This window comes from Oratosquilla oratoria, chromosome 1 (genome assembly GCF_046742065.1).
Source record: "Oratosquilla oratoria isolate Oo_2021 chromosome 1, ASM4674206v1, whole genome shotgun sequence".
Classification (NCBI taxonomy): Eukaryota; Metazoa; Arthropoda; class Malacostraca; order Stomatopoda; family Squillidae; genus Oratosquilla; species Oratosquilla oratoria.
In genome coordinates, this window is record NC_134777.1 from 55,990,271 (window position 1) to 56,012,509 (window position 22,239).

General features: G+C 42.1%; 1 protein-coding gene across 1 annotated transcript; it reads left to right on the forward strand.

The window, feature by feature from the left end:
* Positions 1 to 2,589: 2,589 nt before the first annotated feature.
* On the forward strand, positions 2,590 to 19,338 carry Polr2E (DNA-directed RNA polymerases I, II, and III subunit Rpb5). Its single transcript, XM_076186257.1, has 5 exons — positions 2,590 to 2,655; positions 6,046 to 6,304; positions 16,747 to 16,851; positions 17,535 to 17,671; positions 19,160 to 19,338. Exons 2-5 carry the CDS (start codon positions 6,062 to 6,064, stop codon positions 19,305 to 19,307), a joined length of 633 nt encoding a protein of 210 aa, XP_076042372.1. The 5' UTR covers positions 2,590 to 2,655; positions 6,046 to 6,061; the 3' UTR covers positions 19,308 to 19,338.
* Positions 19,339 to 22,239: the final 2,901 nt, after the last annotated feature.

Genomic DNA, 22,239 nt, shown 5'->3' on the forward strand with positions numbered 1-22,239 from the left:
TTCCTGATGCATAAAACAATTTTCCTTTATTATGTTGGTGTTCAGATTTTGGTCCCAATCCTATGTGTTACGAGCATTTTAGTAGTAATAGCAAATCGATAATGTTTATGTGTAATATATGTACTAATTGGCATTACTCATGACTGTTTCTAGTCCCCCTAACCCCAACGTATGTTGTCTGTGTAGCTTAGTATAGAATAACTGTGTACTGTTCTGGTATAGAGGACAACCAAGGAAGGATATCAAAGCAGTATTTTATTCTCTTTATTCACTTAATCTGGCGAGAATGTGGCGAGCCTGAGATCTGTAGCTGCAAATTCTCGATCCAGTATTAGGAGAGAGAGAAGGTCTTGGAGCTTGTAGATCCTCGACCCGATGCTAGGAGAAAAAAGGTCTTGGAGCTAGTCGAGTTGTTGCTGTTGCGACCGAAGAGGCTGTTCTTGTCGACTTGCCAGGTAAGACCACCCGCTCGCGCGGGATCGGTTTTTGTGGGAGGGGAAGAATGTCTGTAAGAAAATGAAAAGATAATAGTGTATAAAAGAGGGTTTTTGCCACCGGGCGATTGAGCGAGCGATTAGGGGTGGTTGGGGGTCGTAGCTCATGAGAAATGGGCAGGGAACTCGGACGGCGGCGCCGACGACCGGGATTAGAATAATCAAAAGTTGAGAAAATGGTAGGAGGCGTAGTAGTAAAGATGGAAAAACGAAAAAATCTTTAGTGGGAGGTAAACTGAAATGAGAAAATGTAGTATAAGAGAAAGTTAGAAAGGAAGCGAATTTTAGTCGAAGAAAAAGTACGTGTAGATGTTTGTGCGTGGGGTGTGGCTATGTTCGTGAGAGGTGTGTGTATGTATCTTATGGGAAGTGAGTAGAGTTCACTACCCGCGTGTAGAGAGAGCGTTCCTGATTAGACCCAGGTTTAGGCATAAGCGTTCCTGTTTAGCCCCAGGTTGGGCTTGAGCGATGAGCGAGGGATGTCTGAAGCGTATTCAGGAGAGTGGATCCAATGGCGGCTCGTTTCAGGCTGGCAGGTGTTGTTTTATCTTTCTCCTTCCAAGCACAACTCTGAAAGCAGAGAATTACGTGACTTGGGAATTGTGTGTAAATGTCAGAAGTGTAAACCCGCTCGCCAGCGTCAGCGAAGAGGCCAGGGCTTGGGTGCGGGCCGGACGACAAGAGAGGTTCCCTAATTCCTCTCTCGCGACCAGCCGGCGAAGAGTTAAGGGCTCTGAATCAGAGTTGAGTTGTGGGCCTCTGCTAAGCCAGCGAGCAGGTGTGCGTGTATCTCTTTTCATCCAAGCACAACTCTGAAAACAGAGGATTACGTGACTTGGGAAATGTGTGTATTTGTCTTTGGTGTAAACCCGCCTGCCGTCGCCAACGAAGAGGTCAGCCTTGGGCCAGACCGGCAGCAGCAAAGGAGACAAGTCTCCTCGCCACCACCAGCCGGCGAAGATTGCTGGACGCTTGTCGAGAAAGCTGGAGTGGAGACCGATGTCCGACCTCTGGGAGCGCTGTGTTGATTCTGCTGTTCTATGGACTACCTAGGACAGACCACCCCCTCGTTCAGGATCGATAGTTGTAAGAGGGGAAGAGATGTCTGTATAAAAAATTAAAAGATAGTTGTGTATAAGATAGGGCTATTGGCACCGGGCGATTATAGGGATGTTTATTTCTTGGGATCGTGACTTAGGAGGGGTGGGCAGGAGACTTGGAGTTGGAGGCTGAAATAAATGCATGCAACTTTGAGGGATGTTTATTCAACTTAACCTTATCCAACAAAGTTAGAAAAGGAGTATAAGGCTTAGTCATAGAGAAAGATGGGAAAATTGGAAATAATTTTAGTGATATAAACTGAAATGGGAAGATGCAGTATGAAAGTTAGAAATGAAAACAATTTTAGTAGAAGGAAAATTTTATGTAGATGTTTGTGCATGTAGTCGTGTTTTTGTTTGCGATATGCTAGTGTGTATGCTACGCATAGAGGGTCTCGTTGCCTTTGAGCGGGTGTACATACAGCCTGATAATTACTGGGCGAGACATTAACATTATTATTATTATTATTACTATTATTATTATTATTATTATTATTATTATTAATATTATTATAATCATTATTATTATTATTATTACTATTATTATTATTATTATTATTATTATTGTTATCATCATACATTATTGTTATTATTATTTATTATTATTATTGTTGTTATTATTATTATTATTGTTATTATTATTATTATTATCATTATTATTATCATTATTATTATTATTATCATTATTACTAATATTATTGCTGTTATTATTATTATCATTATTATTATTATTATTATCATTATTATTATTATCATTATTATCATTATTATTATTATCATTATTATTATTATTATTATTATTATTATTAATTATTATTAATATTATCATTATTATTATTATTGATGATTATTATTATTATTATTATTATTATTATCATTATTATTATCATTATTATTATCATTATTATTATCATTATTATTATCATCATTATTATTATTATTATAATACTATCCGCATCCGTGTTACTGTATGAATAGATACGACAGTTTTAATTGAAGACTTCGGATGCTACAAACACTAACATCATTTGTGTTTACAAACGAGGTAAAAGAGTCCAGAGGTAGTTGCATGTTGCATGTTATCATATACAGTGGAACATTTAAAAATCAATAGTGCCCATACATTATTTGTATACGGTATTGCATAAAAATAATTTGATGACCATTGTGAAAGCTACAGTTACAGTAGTTGGGAAGATATCAGTGTATAATTCATTGCGCAACATTGAAAGCGTACTTTAGATTAGGACTTAGTCACTTAGGTATTTAGGATTAACAGTATTTTTCAACAAAATCATGGGAAATAGATGGATCATGATATAATGGCTAAGGGCTCATAACTGACCAGAGGTTGGATATGGCACAAATATGCAGTTTGAAACGTTATTTGATCAATTTTTACATTGAACATTTGTATTTCAAATCTAAGTTTTGTATCATTTGATTGGTGAATTTACTGACCAAAGACTGCCGCTGTGGAAGGCATACATACATTATTATTAGTAATGATTTATATGTAAAATAATTGGTAAATTTTTAGTGCACACCTATGCAATATACTATATAGCAATAGAAAACTAATTATTAAGTTTGTAAATTATAATACATCAATGTAATATGTGATTTTCTTGGTGGAAGTCAATAACAAAAAAGTTGCTTAAACCAATTGACTAATGAACAAAGTCGTGGCAGTTGAATGTGCCATGTTTATTTTGATAGATGCCGAGGTCTAAGAAATGAAAGGATGATAAATTCGTCTATTCTTACCTAACATAACTAACCTATGTAACCTAATCTATATTTAGTAATTCCGTACCTCAGATTTTAAAGATTATCCGGATCATCATCACTGTCACAGATGGTGACGGCCTGATTATTATTTTACCTCAGGCAATTAATAGATGACGGCAGAACCCTGTGTTCTCTCATAAAGTCCAAGGAAGCCCCATTGTCTTTGTAACAGTGCTTGTTAACATCACCTGTAGTTGGAGAATACTGGTCCACAATGTGAAAGCCATTGTTTAACTGATAGTGACTGGACTGGACAGACGACAGCATGGCGTCCATACCGTATCCTAGTGGCTTCGTTTATTATGTAGCAAGGTATTATGTTATTTATTTCTGCCAAGAAAATTGCATACTATGTTCACGTATTTTAATTTACAAAATTAATATTTAATTTTCTAATGGTATATCATGTGGAGAATGGTTGTATATCATGTGGAGAATGTATATCATGTGGAGAATGGTTGTATATGGATGATGTTGTGATTGCATGAGGAGGAATGGGCAGGGCGGTGGGGGGTGGGGTAGTATGTGTGAGTAAATTTTGACGCAGCCCGAAGGGATTTCTCCCCGTCCTCTCCTTATATGCAAGCGGGGACGGAGAGGGGGGGGTCGCCGATTAAATGAAGCGGCCTTGCTGTGGATGTGCTGTGTCTTGCGACACTGCTTCTGACCCAGGGCGGTGGGCAGGGTGCAGGGATGACCCGTCATCCAGGAGGTGCTCAGATGAGAGGGAGGGTGGGAGGGGTGTGGAGTGTATGTAGGGATGAAATGGGTGGGAGTGTTTTTATGCCTTTCCCTTTTTGGCTACCCCCCTTGTAAGGGGGAAAAAGCCTTGGTATATGTATATATGTATGTATATCATGTAGGTGTGCACAACTAGAATAATACCTAATAATTTTAATGATAGTTGAACTTCATGCAAGGATAAAATTCCAGAATTATGCAAGCACATATGTTTAACATGAAATAACTCTTAGTATAATATATCCTAATATAATGTACCATAATCATTCCATAGAAAAAATAGATCTTTGAAATGGAAAATTAAAGAAGTTAAAAATGTGTTTGTGAGAATGAAATAATATTGAGATGTATGTTCACCCTAAAAGGTAGCAGCCTTTGGTCAGTAAATTCGTACCTGTGGTTGGTTTATTATGAGACTAAGTTTTTGATTTCCCGTCTATCAAATTATATGAAAATTACAGATTTGAAAGACAAATGTTCAAATAATGTAAATATTGATCTATAACACTTCACACTACATATTTGTGCCATATTCAACCTCTGGTCTGTTTCAGTTGGTAAGGAGACCCATTGATACTGAGAATAAATCTGTCTTTCTAAAGTGAATAGATTAATTGCATTAATGTCAAACTCTGATTACCATAAGTTATCCTTGACAAAATAAAAATTGCTGGTGGTAGGCAGAGCTCCATTCAATAGTGAAAGGGTTGATACAGAAATGTGTTCTATTGGGATTAAAAAAAAAGTGTATCAGCTGTAGAAACGTGGAATGTAATAGGATTGATTTTTATTTCTTTATTTTATTTTATTTATTTATTGATTTTTTTTTTTTTTTTTTTGTGTAGGTGACTACACTACAATACTGCAACATGCTATATTATTATTTCTGCTGATGTGCACCCATTGCCTTGGTTTTTTAATGCTATATCTTTCAGAAATAAATAATATAGCACAATTTATAAGATACACCTAGATCTCTTAATCTAACATTCCCCAACCACAACTTGTATGGAGGTTTGGGGCCAGGAGATAAAACACCACCAATTCCTGAAGTAGGTTTACTTTCTGTGTCCAAACATCCACATGTGTGGCAGTTGGCAAATGCTGGATTAAAAGCCCTAGGTGTATATGGCACTCCTGTTCCTTGTCTCCACTACCTGTGTCTTTGTTTACATTATGCTACTTCTGGGAAATGTATAGGTTAAAATATGGAAAGTACATGCAGCTCAGCTTTTTCATTTTATCTTAATCTTCATTTATTTATTTATTTATTTATTTTTCTATTGTACACTGTTGTAAGAAGTTTCATCTCATTTTCATTTTAGCAAGAATTTTCATCTAAGTTATTGTCTCAAATTATACTTTACAGTCAAAATTGCTTAACTTTCTGAACTTTTATCATTATATGATGTTGAATGATAAGTTACAGAAACCATGGGAAACAAATGATGTTATTTGATTTTTAAACTAAGAAATTTTGTCATGACTATATAACCTAGTTCTGTAATTCTATGTAAGTCAAAACAATAATTAACCTATTAAGCATATCTTAATCTAATTCAAGACATACCTTATTAAGGAGAAGGTTTGTTAACAAGCCTCAGGTCTCATACATGAGACCCACAGTTCCCAAGTAACTATCACCAACCACTGGACAGGCCCATAAGTCACTCATGGAAGAAATGTATTTTTGTCTAGGGACAGTTAGTGTGCATCAGTATAGGATGAGTTGCTCCATGACCTCCATGTGATGGTTGCCCCTAGGGCAGCCAGTCTGTGGCCATACCCATTTTGTGCTGGTGCTAGTATCAGGTTGGGGTATTGTGTGAGATGGTCTATCTTGAAGAGCCCATAATCTGGGTGTGAATTGACAAGCTTGTAAATTCTTTGGAAACTGAAAATTATTCTTTATTTTTCAGAAGGAAACTGTAAATCATGGATGATGAGGCAGAAACCTACAAGCTATGGCGTATTCGTAAAACTATCATGCAGCTGTGTCACGATAGAGGTTACTTGGTAACACAGGATGAATTGGACCAAACTTTAGAACAGTTTAAGGATCAATTTGGGGATAAGCCCTCAGAAAGACGCCCTGCAAGGTCTGATCTTATTGTTCTTGTTGCCCACAATGATGATCCTACAGATCAGATGTTTGTTTTCTTCCCAGATGAGTCAAAGGTAAGCAGTATTTTTTTCTGTAAATTTGGAAGTGAGATAGATTGAGAGTAGGAAGGGAGCTATCATATAGGGTAGATCAAAGTGCTGTGCAGGTTTAGGCATGTGGAAAGAATGATTGAAGAAAGACTGACATAGATTATGGAAAGCAATAGTGCTGGGAGTGAACATGAGAGAAAGAGCAAGAATGAAGTGGAGGGGTGTAGTGAAGAGGGTTTTGGATGTATCAGGAAAGTAGGAGGGAGTAGAATAAATGGAGGAAGATTGTAAATTGGGTGAAAGGATGATTTACTCATCTGTCAATACACCAAAAGATTTTTCCCCCCCTATAAGGGAGGTAGCAAAGTCAAAAGCCATATTCCCACTCCCATCCACCAACCTTTCTTCCCTCTCATCTTAGTTCCTCATGGTTATCCCAGTATCCTGACCACTGCCCTGGGTCAGAAACAATGCAGCAATATACAGTACATCCACAGCAAAGCCACTTCACTTAATCGGTGACCCCCCTTCTCCATTCCCTCATGCAGAAAAAGAGAAGACTGGGAGAAAGTCTTTTGGGCTGCATCAAAATATCATTCATACGTAACTCCATCCCCCACCCTCTCCTATCAATGCATCACAGTATCGTCTATACACAGCCATTCTCCACTCACCCCTATCTACTGCCTTCTCCCCTGATGAAAGCCCTTTACACACCATCCATCCATCTCATTCTTGGTCATCCCTTCAAGTTCACTTCATCCACCTCTGCCTTCCACACTTCTTTTACTACTCTTTCTTCACTCATTCTTTCCCTTTGTCCAAAACATCCCAATACTCTTTCATCAGCCCTATCTGCCATCCCCTTTTCCATCCCTGCTCTTCTCACCTCCTTTCTCACTCTTCAACTTTTCTTACCTACTTCATGAATTATTTTTGAATGGATGAAGAGAGGGATCATCATATGATGAATAGGTAGCAATAAACTAGCTCAGGCTGTTGGACCCTGCGGTGAAATAGCTGTGCTTCACTACTCTGCATTTGACCCAGGCAGTGTGACAGGAGACAGGGTCAACCCTATATCTCAGAAGTGCTTAGAAAAGAGCTGTGCATCTGTTTGTTCCAAAGAATACAAACTCTTCGGTATTCCTTACAATAGGATACTTTCGCGTAGCGCAAATATTTCTACCGCTAAATTAAAATCCTCACTCTGTGGGTCTGGGCAACGCTTATCCTCAGTAAGGGGCCCTATTGGGGTAAGGGGGGGGGCCTTGCCCTCCACCCCAAGTCTCGCACACTATAACCATTCTCTTCGCGGTAGTGAACGAGTTAACATCTCTCAACTATACATGTTTAGTTTTTATCGGTTTCCCCCTTAATGGGCCGATTCTCAGTCAAAATCCATTATTAGCACGGCAGCGAACCGTTAATTAATCAACGGTTTAATATTTACGTATGTGCCGAAAATCAAGCAACCCGCTTCGATTGTCGCCAGCTCACTCCCAGGACGCTAAGGAGTTCGTCTTCTTTCAATTTCATCGGGGTTTCCCTACGCCATCCTGTGTCCTGGAATTTATTGAGTGCCATCTCCCTTTCCTGTATTATTCCCTTAACCGCCACTGGGTATCCTACCCTTCACTGTAAGTATGGAATCTGGTTCCAGTATTGTTGTTGTTCAAGATGGGTTGTGTGCCTTCGCCGAAGGGAGATACCTTTGTCTCACCCCCTTACCGCCAGCCCAAGTGGATCCTCACATTTGGTGTATCAAGTGTATAGCTCTCAAGTGTTCACCTTCATCCCCGTGGTAGTCAGTGGTCCGTGTACTTTCATGTTCACAGGAATGCACATGCAGGGAAACAGGTGCGCAAGCATAGAAAATGGCTTCCCTCTTCACCCCCCAAAAACAAGAGAAGGCAGACTACGGCTTCAGAGGAGACGAGCAATTCTCTCCCTCCTCCAAAGCGTAGTAGACAGGAAAGTGGTACAACGTCCACCTCGAGTCATTCTCAGGCCAAGTTGCCCTCTATTCCTTTGACCAGGACGGTTAGCGTAGACGGGCATGCGCCTCAGGCCACCTCTAGCTACCGCTCCTGTACGAGATTTTTCCCGGATGAGGTCGCTTGCGGCTTGCCCTCGACCCATCCCGGAAACTCGACTGTCCCTCTTCCAACGCGTAGTAGACAGGAAAGTGGTACAACGTCCACTTCGAGTCATTCTCAAGCCAAGTTGTCCTCTATTCCTTCAACCAGGACGGTTAGCGTAGACGGACATGCGCCTCAGGCCACCTCTAGCTACCGCTCCTGTACGAGATTTTTCCCGGATGAGGTCGCTTGCGGCTTGCCCCCGACCCATCCCGGAAACTCGACGCCGGCATGGACAAAGAACCCGGGTTCGAAGACAAAGAGCCCCTTAGTCTCTTCTACTCAGGAATCCCGCAGTACGCATAACACCCACCCTAGGAAGAGCCGGGTGATCAACGGTGACCTTTCCATGCCCTTTGATCACGAGGACAGAGATCAGGGACGAGGTTGCAGACGCGGTGTTTCTCGTTGACCGGACAGACGCCAGCTACGACGGCGACGACGTCCACAGCACCGGGGATGAGAGGGCAAGTTGTCAAAATTCGCAGGATTCCCAGTCGGAATCCCCGATGGTTGTTAAACCCTCCTGCTCAGAGATCCTCTCTAAAGTTAGGAGAGCTAATCAACTGAGCCTTCCACAAGAAGAGGAAGTCACGTTCGAGTCTGAAATCTTCAGGACGGGCAATTCTCAAACAACGAAACCACCTCCAATCCAACTCCCATGGAGTACACAGACGGTACGACCCATGAACCAGGCCTCTGACGCACTCACCACCCGGGCAACCGAAAAACCGCGCTGGCGCTCTGTTCCAGTGGAACAGCAAAAACGCTTCTACTTCCCATCAGGGACAAACCTTAAGAAGCCTTGATCCCGGCTCGGTTACCAGAGCTTGTCAAAGCGGACGTGGATTCACTGCTCAGAAGAAACGTCATCCATTCCGGCAGAGAATCCAGGGACCTCGTTCAGGGCCTGGATCTCTCTCTCGCGGTGCACTTCTGGCTGGAACGCGGCTTGGCTTCAGTAAGGGAGTTTTTACCCGAGCTGCAATCCCAAGAGGAATGCAACCTCCAGTCTCTATGGGAAAGCTCGAGCAGAGCTCTGAAGCATCAAGCGGCCTGCCTCTTAACGTCTTGGGCCAACATTGGGTCCCGCAGGAGAGACACCTTCCTAGGAGACCCCAGTGATCCCCTCCTCAGAGAAATTTATGCTCCATTGAAGAGGGCCCCCCTTCTAACCCGCATGCTGATTCCCCCGGACAAGGTGGATTCAGCAAGCACTAGCAAAAACCAACTGAGCCATAACAGAGCCATCGAGAGAGTAGCCGTCCCTACCTCGAGGCCAAGGCCAACCCCCCCATCAGCCCCGAGGACCCCTCAGACGCAAAGACAGCTGTTTCCTCACTCGAAGAATGAAGAAAGGCCACCCCTCCACTCCAAGTCGAAAAGGCAGACAGGAAAGCCCCGTCCCTTTACGACTAGAGATCCTAGACGCAAACATTATAGAGGCTCCGGACTCCCTCACAGGAATCCTAGGAATTCGCCAGCCCCTCCGCACAAGATAGGGGGTTGCCTCTCCCTCTACTGGAGAGCATGGGAAGAGGCCGGGGCAGAAGACTGGACCCTCCAAGTCATCAAGACAGGCTATTGTCTTCCCTTTCACACTGTCCCAAACCTCTCCCCCTATCCCATCCAAGTCAGCAGCTACCACCCGGACTCGGCTCGCAGGCGGGCCCTAGCGGAGGAAATCTCCGTTCTGCTCCAGAAAGGAGCTTTAGAGGAAGTCTCGACTCCGGACCCAGGGTTCTACTCAAGGCTATTCCTAGTAGAAAAGACAACAGATGTGTGGAGACCAGTCATCGATTTGTCTCCACTCAACAAGTTCCTTTCCCTGACGAAGTTCCGAATGGACACCCCAGAGTCCTTAAAGGTCAGATATCAACAGATATACCATTCACTAAAAATCATCGAAAAAGTACTTTTTAAAAGCATACAAATAAAGTTACAGAAGAATTTATTCAGAAAATTCACTTTTAATTGCGCCTCGCATACCACTTTTCTGAAGTCTAGATATTCAGAATAACAATATTGTTTGTTTGGCAACTGTGACGTCACGAACGCGGAATTCCCCGAACCTTTCCCGAAGCGCACGGGCGGAATGTTTCGAATAGCAGACGACGCAATGAAATGAAGACAAAACTGTTTTTTGCCAAATTTGATAAGATGTAGATGGAATTATATAGAATACTGTCAGTATGTTTTTTTATGTACATTAAACTGTAAATACAAAAAGTTATGGAAGTCTTGATGTCTGACCTATAAAGGTCAGATATCAAGACTTCCATAACTTTTTGTATTTACAGTTTAATGTACATAAAAAAAAAAACATACTGAAATTATTCTATAAAATTCCACCATCTACATCTCATCAAATTTGGCTAAAAACAGTTTTGTCTTCATTTCATTGCGTCGTCTGCTATTCGAAACATTCCGCCCATGCGCTTCGGGAAAGGTTCGGGGAATTCCGCGTTCGTGACGTCACAGTTGCCAAACAAACAATATTATTATTCTGAATATCTAGACTTTGGAAAAGTGGTGTGCGAGGCGCAATTAAAAGTGAATTTTCTGTATCAATTCTTCTGTAATACGTAAAAACTTTATTTGTATGCTTTTAAAAAGTACTTTTTCGAGCAATATGATGATTTTTAGCGAATGGTATATCTGTTGATATCTGACCTTTAAGGGCATCTATCAGGGAAGGGGACTTCATGGTGTCACTGGACCTCCAAGATGCCTATTTCCACATACCAGTGCATCCCTCCTCCAGGAAATTCCTCAGAATCGTCCACAGGGGCAACACCTTCCAGTTCCCTTGCCTCTGCTTCGGACTTTCCACAGCACCCCAAGTCTTCTCCAGTGTGTTCAACCTCGTTTCAGCGTGGTCCCACTCCAGGGGAATTCACCTACTCCGTTACTTGGATGACTGGCTGATCCTTGCACATTCCACCCAGCTATGCCAAGAACACCTGAGAATGGTCCTAACCTTTGTCCGGAAATTGGGCACAGTAGTCAACCCGGAAAAGTCAGATTTCTTACCAAGACAGAGAGTCACGTACCTGGGTATGGTCCTGGACTCCTCCCTAATGAAGTCCTTCCCAGTAGAAAAGGGGATCCAGAATCTCGACTCTCTAGTTGCACAGGCACTATCGACCAGGTTCCTGACGGCGAAACAATGCCAAATCCTCCTGGGCCATATGGCCTCCGTAGAGAGATTAATCCCCAGGAGTAGACAAAGAATGCGACCGCTACAGTGGCTCCTCAAGTCTCAGTGGGCCCCGCAAGAAGGAGAACCCCTACAACACATCTCCCTCACTGAAGAAGTCAAGGATTCTCTTCTCTGGTGGAAGGCCCGTGCAACCTGCTCATGGGGATGCCCCTCGGCCCATCTCCCCCAGAAGTCCTCCTGTTCTCCGATGCCTCCAAGGAGGGCTGGGGAGCCCACCTCAACGACGATCACATCAGCGGTTCCTGGTCCACAGTCGAGCGGACAGCCCATATCAATGGGCTTGAGTTGAAAGCAGTACTCCTGGCTCTCCGTCACTTCAAGGATCAAGTCTCGGGAAAAGTAGTGGGCATAATGTCGGACAATTCCTCGATAGTAGCCTACCTGAATGAGCAAGGGGGGAACAGTCTCCCAGGAACTATGCCTTCTGACGATGGACATCCTCAACCTAGCCAAGAATCTCCAAGTGTCACTCAAAGCCCGCTACATCCCGGGGAAGAGGAATGTCTGGGCGGACCACCTCGGCAGGAAGAATCAGATAATCAGCACAGAATGGTCCCTCTATCGAGAGGTAGCGAACTTCATCCTCAGCAAATGGGGCTCCCCTCTAGTGGACCTTTTTGCAATGAGATGGAATCACCAACTCCCAATATATTTCAGCCCTCTCCCAGACCCTCTGGCAGCAGGAGAAGATGCTCTTCTGCAAAGTTGGGACAACCCAGACTCCTACGCTTTCCCACAATTTCCCTTGCTCCAGAAGGTATTCCTGAGAGCAAGACACGCATCCTACCTTCGGATGACTTTGATCGCTCCCTGGTGGCCCGAAGCCCCATGGTTTCCAGACGCCCTCGAGCTAGCAGTAGAAGAGCCTCTGGCCCTTCAGGGAAGACCAGATCTTCTGCATCCACCCATCAACGGGGCTTGGCGCAAGAACCCTTCAGCACTCAATCTTCACGCGTTCAGACTATGGTCCGGATCCTCCTAAAGAAGGGTTTTCCCAGAGAAGTGGCGGAGGACATGTCCGCTCCTATTTGCTCTTCCTCAGCTAACCTTTATCAAGGGAAATGAAATGCCTTTGCAAAATGGTGCCACTCCAGGAAGATAGTCCCAGATCGAGCCACCATTCCTGAGATCACCTCCTTCCACTTCCTCAGGAAGTCCAAGAAGATCTCCCTCTTGGCAGTACAAGGCTATAGGGCAGCTCTAAATCAGGTGTTTTCTCTGAAGGGCATGGTCCTAGCCCTTTCACCGGAAATTTCCATGCTCTTCAGGCACTTCAAAGATCATGCTCCCCCCCAGGGAAATCAGTTTTCCTCTGCGGGATGTGGCATTAGTCCAGAACTCTCTGCGGGGTCCCCCTTACGAACCCCTCCGAGAGGCACATCTGAAGGACCTCACCTTGAGGACAGTTTTTTCTGCTAGCCCTGGCATCTTCCAAGAGAGTAGGGGAGTTACACGCCATCTCTTATAGAGTCGCCCATTCCAAAGGATGGAAAGAGGTCTCCTTCACTTTCATGCCCCAATTCATTGCCAAAAACCAAGATCCTGCCAAATCCGACCCTAGATTCTGGTCCTTTAGTGTTCCGTCCTTAGACAAATTTGTAGGGGGAGAACAAACTGAAACAGTACTATGCCCGGTACGAGCCATCCGGACCTACCTCAAGAGAACCGAACATCTTCGACCAGAATTAAAGAGGTTGTTCATTTCTACTAAAGGTAGACTGAAGCCCATCACTAAGAATTCCATTTCTTACTGGACAAAGGAAGTCATCCGCAGAGCCTACGACATGAACCACACAGATTGCCCATGACCTTAGGGCAGTAGGGACCTCCCTAGTCTTCAGAAAGAATCTGTCAGTCAACCAGGTTCTTCAAGCAGGTATATGGAAGAGCCAGAATACGTTCACTTCCTTTTACCTCAAAGAGGTTATGTGGGAATCTTTAGGGAACTTATCTTTGGGCCCCATAGTGGCCGCCCAAGAAGTCCTGAAATGATATACCCCTCCTCAAGAGCACACAGCCGACCCTGACAACTCATCCAGGTTCTGGCTCGGCAACCGCAGGGATAACTTTCCAAAGTCCTTCTCATACTCCTACATTCCCTTACCTCAACCGCGGGCTCTCAAGCATTCCAAGGGAATCAATTCAAGCCCTTCAGTGGTACACAAGTGATTATAACCTGTCTGTCTCCACTCCAGGGAACAGAAAGGGGTGCACTTCAAAGTGAGGGGAATGTATAGGGGTCTGGTCAACATAGTCTTAGCACACTAGATTTTCCTTACGGCGGTTTTCCAGGCTAGATAACAACTTCCTTCCCTCCTAAGTCCGAGTCTCCTATTGTAAGGAGTACCGAAGAGTTTGTATTCTTCGGAACAAATGTAATTTTCGCAGGAAAATTAATTTTTCCCTGATACAAACCTGAGGTACTCCTTACCTTTAATGGCCCTCCTCAACCACCCCTCTAAACAGTTCCTTCTCCTTGCCTGACAAACCTTGTGCTTAATTTCATACCTGGCTCAGAGAATGGTTATAGTGTGCGAGACTTGGGGTGGAGGGCAAGGGCCCCCCCCCTTGCCCCAATAGGGCCCCTTACTGAGGATAAGCGTTGCCCAGACCCACAGAGTGAGGATTTTAATTTAGCGGTAGAAATATTTGCGCTACGCGAAAGTATCCTATTGTAAGGAGTACCTCAGGTTTGTATCAGGGAAAAATAAATTTTCCTGCGAAAATTACATTTTATATACATACATACATACATACCAAGGGCTTTTTCACTCTTACAAGGGAGGTAGCACAATTAAAAGACATAATCCCACTCCTATCCATTGCATCCTCACCCACTCCACTCCCATTCACCACCTAGATCTTGTAAGTTTCATATATATATATATATATGTATATATATATATATATATATATATATATATATATATGGACACTAAAAACCCACTGTTGAATGGATTTAAGAAAAGGAAATAATGATTTCCGTATATTTCAATCACTTGCTGTGATCCTCTTCAAGCAGAATACAAAGACAGGAGAAAATACATATCTTATATACAGAGGAGAGAGGTGGAGTGAGGGAACATGGACATGTCATATCAGGTAGAGTCTATATTGCTGTGCGGGCTTTGTGGCAAGTCATCCGCTTTTACAATAGAAGGAAGTAATTTGTTAACTGCCAAGGTGGTTATATAATCAGGTGACCATTGCTCCTTTGAAATGTTACAATTAGGGAATTGTTTAATTAAGGAAGATTCAATGATTTTCCTTTTATAACTACATTTTGATTTGAAAATTATTTTTGCCTTGTCCCAATTTATTCGGTGATTATTGTTGGCAACCTGTTGAAATACCGCGGAGTTCTGTTGTGCGTATTTTACTGAATTTTTATGTTCTTTTATTCAGTAAAATACACACAATTTCTTTCTCTTCTTTTTCTCTTTGGTATTTGTGTACATTGTGTTTTTCATTGATAACGTAAGCCACAATGCATTTCTTTTTGTCCACTTTGTCTCTCACCCAATTTTCCTTTTCTTTAATCACCTTGATCACTGTTTCCTTTGTATTCTCTTCTACCTGCTGTTGTACTATTTCTTTGAATGAGAGTTTTTGATTTTCACATTACTGTTTTCACTGATTTTTAATTTCATTCAGATCGGTCTCTTTGATTGATTCTTCCATCTTTTCAGCTACCCTCTTTCTTCAGTTCTTCGTTTTTATTTCTAACCTCATTTTCCTATCTTTCATTTTCTCTTTTAATCACACTCGGTTCACTTTTTAGATTGTTTAATTGTCTTAGTATCACCTTGTTAGTTGTGCATAAGTTTAATACCTCTGTTAAGCTTTATGGTCTAATTTTAAATCCATGAATTCTTCTGCTAAGTTGTTAATGTCACGATTCCTTATTGCTCTGCTAATCCTAATATCTATCCATGTCCATAGTTTTATCCATTGCTTCCCCTTGCCTCCTAAATCCTGAAAATAAATCATTGTCATACCTGCAAGTCGTCCTTGAAGTTACGTTTAATTTATATATATATTATATATTATTACACCCAATGGGGACTCAACTCTGGATGTATCCAATCCCCTCTTGGTTGGTTTATTGATCCTTATTTCATCATTGCTACTTTCCATTCTGTGCTAAAACTATGATGTCGTGCTCCTTGTTTACGAATAAATATGAATAAGTATATGTAAGTGGTAGCTGTGGCCAAGATAACTAGAATAACAAGGAACATGAACAAACATATGTTTAAGAAATTATCACTTCACATTTGGTGGTGAATGAGACTAATGTTTCCTAAGTATGTGACTTTTATTATTATGTGATATTATTAATTTATTCAAATTATATAGTGAATGTGATGTGTATGAGTGTGCGGGTGTGTGAGGCTGGACTATGATTTAATAGGTACAGACCTTTCTCTGGTTTGTGAGGATGCTCCAAGGTTCATGATGTCACTCGAGTCACGAATAGACTATTTAACGCTAATATGAATAAACTGAAATTCCAGATAAGACTGAACTTGACACTGGGTTGATTTCTTAAGAGAGAAGACTGAAGACTGATTTTTACACTATTGCTGGCTATAAGGGAACCTCTGGATGCTATAGGCTCCTCCTACAACTTATTATGATTGGTTAAGATTCTCTCTGTATACCACAAATGACCAATGGGCACACATGACTTTTTCGTAAACATCTCATGCAACTTCAGCAGAACAGCATATGGCTCGATAAGGGCCCAGCGTGCGATGCATCATGCCCCTTGCGCGATGCGATGACGAAAACTAGTATTGACTAGTATCACTGTACTAGTATCAACCTCAAGTAGCAACTAGTGGTGATGGTGTTGGTGGTGTCGTCAAACCAATCACCACAATGATTCCAAGAACTGGACCAGATACATACCTTACCGGTCACATGAAAACATATTGTTGTATCCCGAAAATGACAACTAGGCATTTTTCCTATATTAGCAACAAAGCGCTAGTGCGGAGCTCAATGTTAGCACCTTCCTCTTCATGTGTGTATGATTCTTACTTTTTATTTTGTAATGTCTCATAGCATTTCCATTAATTTTTGTCATTACTTTCAAGGTTGGAGTGCGAACTATCAAAACATATTGCACACGTATGCAGGAAGAGAACATTCAACGTGCCATCATTGTTGTTCAGTCTGGCATGTCTCCATCAGCTAAACAGGTACAACCACAGAGTTATGATCATTCTTTTTTTACTCCTTGTGTTTGATATTGAATTTATGTGTAACATAACTCTAAACTCTGACAAATGTATTAACTTATTCAGCTGTATAAAATGTGGCAGCAGCTAGAATACACAACATAAATTGTAGACACAGTAAAAAGATTATCCTTAAGAAGTAAGTTAATTTCTTTCAGGGCAGCTTTTCTATGAGCTTATAGTAATCTGGTGGCAGTTAGAATAAATGATAGTCCTCAAATGCAGCACTAAAGGTCAATGAATCATAACATATTCAAGCACTAGGGTAGTAGTGTGGGGCATTGGACATCTGTGTTGTATTGGTGTGAGTTATTCTGTCATTGGCTGGTAGGAGGAGAGAAGCAGTCAATGGTTCTCAGTTGTTCTTGTATGAGAAAGTAGAGGGATATAGTTGATAGAGATCTTGGGCCTGGTCCAGAGACTGAGATGCACTTCCAAATGAAGATGAAATGCCAATGAGATTTGAAGATGAATATTAAGGAGTTGGCTCTCTATGGTCTGTTTTACAGGATAACTGGATGCAAATGGCCATTGTTGGTCCTTATTAGAAGGAAATTCTGTGGCAAGCTTCAGTGATCTGACATGCTATAACTACAGTAGGTAAAACTGAGGTTACAGTATATATTTCCTTTTCTCTGTTTCAGGCACTAGTAGATATGGCTCCTAAATATATTCTAGAACAATTTCTGGAATCTGAGTTGCTCATTAACATCACAGAACATGAGTTGGTTCCTGAACATGTAGTTATGACTGCAGAAGAGAAGACCGAATTATTGCAAAGGCAAGTTTCTAGTCATTGGTAGCCTACAAAGAGCATTGTTTAATAGTTTGTAGAAACTCTACATGGATGGGGTGGTGCAGGGGACTAGAGATGATTAAAGAAAATGGAGAGAAGTGGGAAGTGAGCCAGATGTTGTTTGCTGATGACACTGCACTTGCGGCAGGGTAAGAGGGAAGATTAAAGCAGTTAGTGATGGATTTTGGGAAGGTATATGATATTTCTCCCCGTCTTCTCCCTTTCTGCAGTGGGGGGTCACTTATTTGATGAATTGGCATTGCTGTGGATGTGCTGTGTCTTGCGACACTGCATCTGACCCAGGGCAGTGGACAGGATGCAGGGATGACCCGTAATCCAGGAGGTGCCAAGATAAGAGGGAGGGTGGAGGGGAGTGGAGTGTATTAGGGATGGAATGGGTGGGAATGGTTTTTATGCCTTTGTTTTTCCCCCTTATAAGGGGGAAAAAGCCTTTGGTATATGTATGTGATAGGAGAAAGTTGAAGGCAAATGTGGGTAAAACTAAGGTGATGAGGTAGCAGAGTTGAAAGTAAGCCTTTAAGGAGACAGACTGGAGGAAGTGGATAGTTTTGGGTATCTGGGGTTGCATGTGGCAGGAAAGGGAGGAATGGAGGTGGCGGTAAGTTGTAGATTGAGAGAAGCAATTAAATGTTTTAGGGGATTAAAAAGGGTCATGAGAAATAGGCATCTGGAAATGGATGCAAAAAGGAGATCATATAAAAGGGTGATTGTGCTGATGGCAGTGTATGGGGTGTAAGAGAGGTTTAAATGTGTCTGAGATGAAATGTCTGAGAAGTATGGTAGGGATTACAAGGATGGATAGAGTGAGAAACAAGGAAGAGAGTGGAGATGGAAAAGGAGATGACAGATAGGGGTGATGAAGGAGTATTAGGATGGTTTAGACACATGGAAAGAATGATCGAAGAATGATTAATAAAAGAGGTGTGGAAGGCAGAGGTGGATGGAGTGAACTTGAGGGGACAATCAAGGATGGATGAGTGGATGGAGTGAAAGGGGGTTTGAGCAAGAGAGGAAGGCCTGTTGAACAAAGGAGGGAGAAAACAGGAGAGAGGGGTGAGTGGGGTTGTGTATAGATGATACTGGGATGTAAGGTTGGGAGGGGTGGCGAATGGGGGAGTAGGGAGTGGTTATGTGTGACTAATATTTTGATGCAGCCTGAAAGGATTTCTTGGCATTTTCTCTCTTTTCTGTATGAGAGGACAGAGTGAGGGATCACCGATAAAGTGAAGCAATCTTGCTGCATTGCTTCTGTCCCAGGGCAGTGGGCGGGAGACAGGGATAACCCTTCATCCATGAGGAGCTAAGATGGGAGGGAGGACAGGGTAATGGGAATGTGTATATGCCTTTTGACTTGGCTACCTCCCTTATAAAGCTGAAAAAACCCTTGGTGTGTTGATAGATAGGTAGAAACTCTTGAATAAGAGCTAATTGTATGCCTAATCTTGTTTACAGATACAAACTGAAGGACAACCAACTCATGAGAATTCAAGCAGGAGACCCTGTAGCAAGATATTTTGGTCTCAAGAGAGGGCAGGTTGTAAAAATTATTAGGCCCTCAGTGACAGCTGGCCGATATATTTCCTACAGACTTGTAGTTTAACTTAGTATTAAATATTACATTGTGGTAATAACCTTTTATTAACACTCATTGTCTTGAGATCACTATCCAAAGTGAATTTTTTTTCCCAATTTATCATAGTGTTTGTCATCTTACAAATTACCTCATCTAAAACAAAGCTAGCAGATAGTGAACATTACAAAAATGTGTGGATAAAAAAAGAAATGAGTGATGAAAAAAGAAAGAAAATAAACTTAGAAATGAAGCAAATGAAAAAAGAACAGACTGAAAAGAATTATTTTTTGGAGAGTGCTGGACCTGAGGCTGAGAAAATGGTTTATAAAAAAGAAAAGTAAGAGACAGAAAAGGACGAGAAAGGAAAAAATTAAAAATTGCTTATACAGTGAGTCCTCCTTATATGGTAATTCTTTATCTGGTAAATTCACAGTTATGGTATTTGGTAATTACTACCCTTGATTCTATTTACGGTAAGAAAAATTCACAGATACGGTATCTGCTAGATATTTTGAAGAGGAAAGAGCAGGGAGAAGGTACATCTGCCATATCCTATTATTACATGTTAGAATGGGTTCGGTATACGGTAATTTCAATTTGTGGTAAGGTTTTCAGGAACGTATATGTACCATATAACGAGGACTTACTGTACCAACATAGACATCATGATTTCAGGATTTAATGAATTAAATGACTATCTGGCATTAGAAAAACCAGATGTAATAGGAATTGTAGAAATGAAATTAAAAAGTCTTCTACCACTAAACACTAAGGGACAAGGTCTATTCAACCAATGGATGAAAAATAGAAAGGTATGGCTTAAATGTGACCAAGATAACAGAAGGAAAAAAACAATGTGGAATTGATTATGATAAAAGTTGAAAACAGTGACATGAAAAGTGGAAAATTTGTAGTAATGTATGAACCCCCCAAAAAAAAAAAATACAGTCTTAGGCAGAGAGTGATCATTCCAAACTGTTGGAAGACACAAAGAATGTACTAACTGATTTACTGAAAGGAGGAAATATAGTAATTATACATACATATACCAAGGCTTTTTCCCCCTTACAAGGGAGGTAGCCAAAACGGAAAAGGCATAAAATCATTCCCACCCATTCCATCCCTCAATACACTCCACACCCCTCCACCCTCCCTCTTATCTTAGCACCTCCTGGATGACGGGTCATCCCTGCACCTTGTCCACTGCCCTGGGTCAGAAGCAGTGTCGCAAGACACAGCACATCCACAGCAAGGCTGCTTCATTAAATCGGCGACCCCCCTCTCCGTCACCCCATGCATAAAAGGAGAAGACTGGGAGAAATCCCTTTTGGGCTGCGTCAAATTTTGCTCACACATACTACCTCACCCCCCATCCCCCCACCCATTCCACCTCATGCATCACATCATCCATATACAACCATTCTCCATTCACCCGTCTTCTGTCCTCTCCCGTCCTTCCTCAACAGACATTCCCCTCTTCCCCAAAGCCCCCTTTACCCCATCCATCCACCTCATCCTAGGACGTCCCCTCATGTTCACTCCCCCCTCATCTGCCTTCCATACCTCTTTTACTAGTCTTTCTTCACTCATTCTTTCCATGTGTCCAAACCATCCTAATAATCTTTCATCAACCCTGTCTCACACCTCCCTTTCCACCCCCGTTCTTCTCCTCACCTCCTCATTTCTCACTCTATCTAGCCTAGTAACCCCCATCATACTTCTCAGACACCTCATATCAAACACATTCAAACTCCTCTCTTCCTCTCTTATGTTCCATGTTTCTGCTCCATACAGTGCTGTTGGCACAATCACTCCTTCATATAGTCTCCTCTTAGCATCCATTCCCAAATGTCTATTCCTCATTACACTCTTCAATCCCCCAAGGCATTTACACGCTTCTCTCAATCTACATTCTACCTCCACCTTTTCCTGCCACATTTGCACCCAAGTATCTAAAACTATCCACTTCCTCCAGTCGCTCTCCCTTAATGCTCACTTCCAGTCTACTGCCACTTTCACACCTTGTACATCTCATCACCTTACTTTTACCCACATTTATCTTTAGCTCTCTTATATCACATACTCTCCCAAACTCTGTCACCAACTTCCTCAGTCCCTCCTCCGATCCTGCCACAAGTGCAGTGTCGTCAGCAAACAACAGCTGGCTCACCTCCCACTTTTCTCCATTTTCTTTAACCATCTCCAATCACTGACCATGTATAAGTTGAACAGCCAGGGCGACATAACGCATCCTTGACGAAGTCCCACCTTTACCTCGAACCACTCACTCTCTCCATTTCTAATCCTGACACAAGCTCTAGTACTCTCATAAAAACTCTTGACAACTCCTAGAAGCTTTCCTCCTATCCCATATATCTGCATAACCTCCCACAGTGCCTTTCTGTCTACCCTATCGTAAGCCTTTTCCAGATCCATAAAAGCCCAAAAAACATCCTTCCCCTTTCCTATAGCTTTTTCACATATTTGTCTTACCACAAAGATCTGATCTACACAACCTCTACCCGTCCTAAATCCACACTGTTCCTCACCAATTACTCCCTCTGTTCCTCTCCTAATCCTCTCAATCAAGATCCTCCCATAAGCCTTCCCAACTACACTTAACAAGCTAATCCCTTTGAAACTACTACATTCACACTTGTCCCCTTTTCCCTTGTAAAGTGGAACTATACAGGCACTCCTCCAGTCCTCCGGCACTCTACCCTCCAGCAAACATTAAATAACCTCACCAGCCAGTCCACCATCACTGTACCTCCTTTTTTTAGACATTCTGCATGGCATCCATCCAGACCAGGTGCCTTACCTGCTTTCATCATCTTAACTGCCTTCACTTCATCCTTCCTTATTTCTCCTCCATTTTCCTCACTCATCACTCTCATTTTCTTAGCATTTCCCACTGCAACTATCTTTCCCTCCCTATCCTCCTTCACATTTAGCAACT

What these genes read in the sequence shown, in the direction of transcription:
- Polr2E (XM_076186257.1), top strand. Translation starts at nt 6,062, where the DNA reads ATGGATGATGAGGCAGAAACCTACAAGCTATGGCGTATTCGTAAAACT. An exon ending in TCTTCCCAGATGAGTCAAAG is followed by an intron (nt 6,305 to 16,746) that starts GTAAGCAGTATT and finishes ATTACTTTCAAG; the next exon opens with GTTGGAGTGCGAACTATCAA. An exon ending in AAGACCGAATTATTGCAAAG is followed by an intron (nt 17,672 to 19,159) that starts GCAAGTTTCTAG and finishes TCTTGTTTACAG; the next exon opens with ATACAAACTGAAGGACAACC.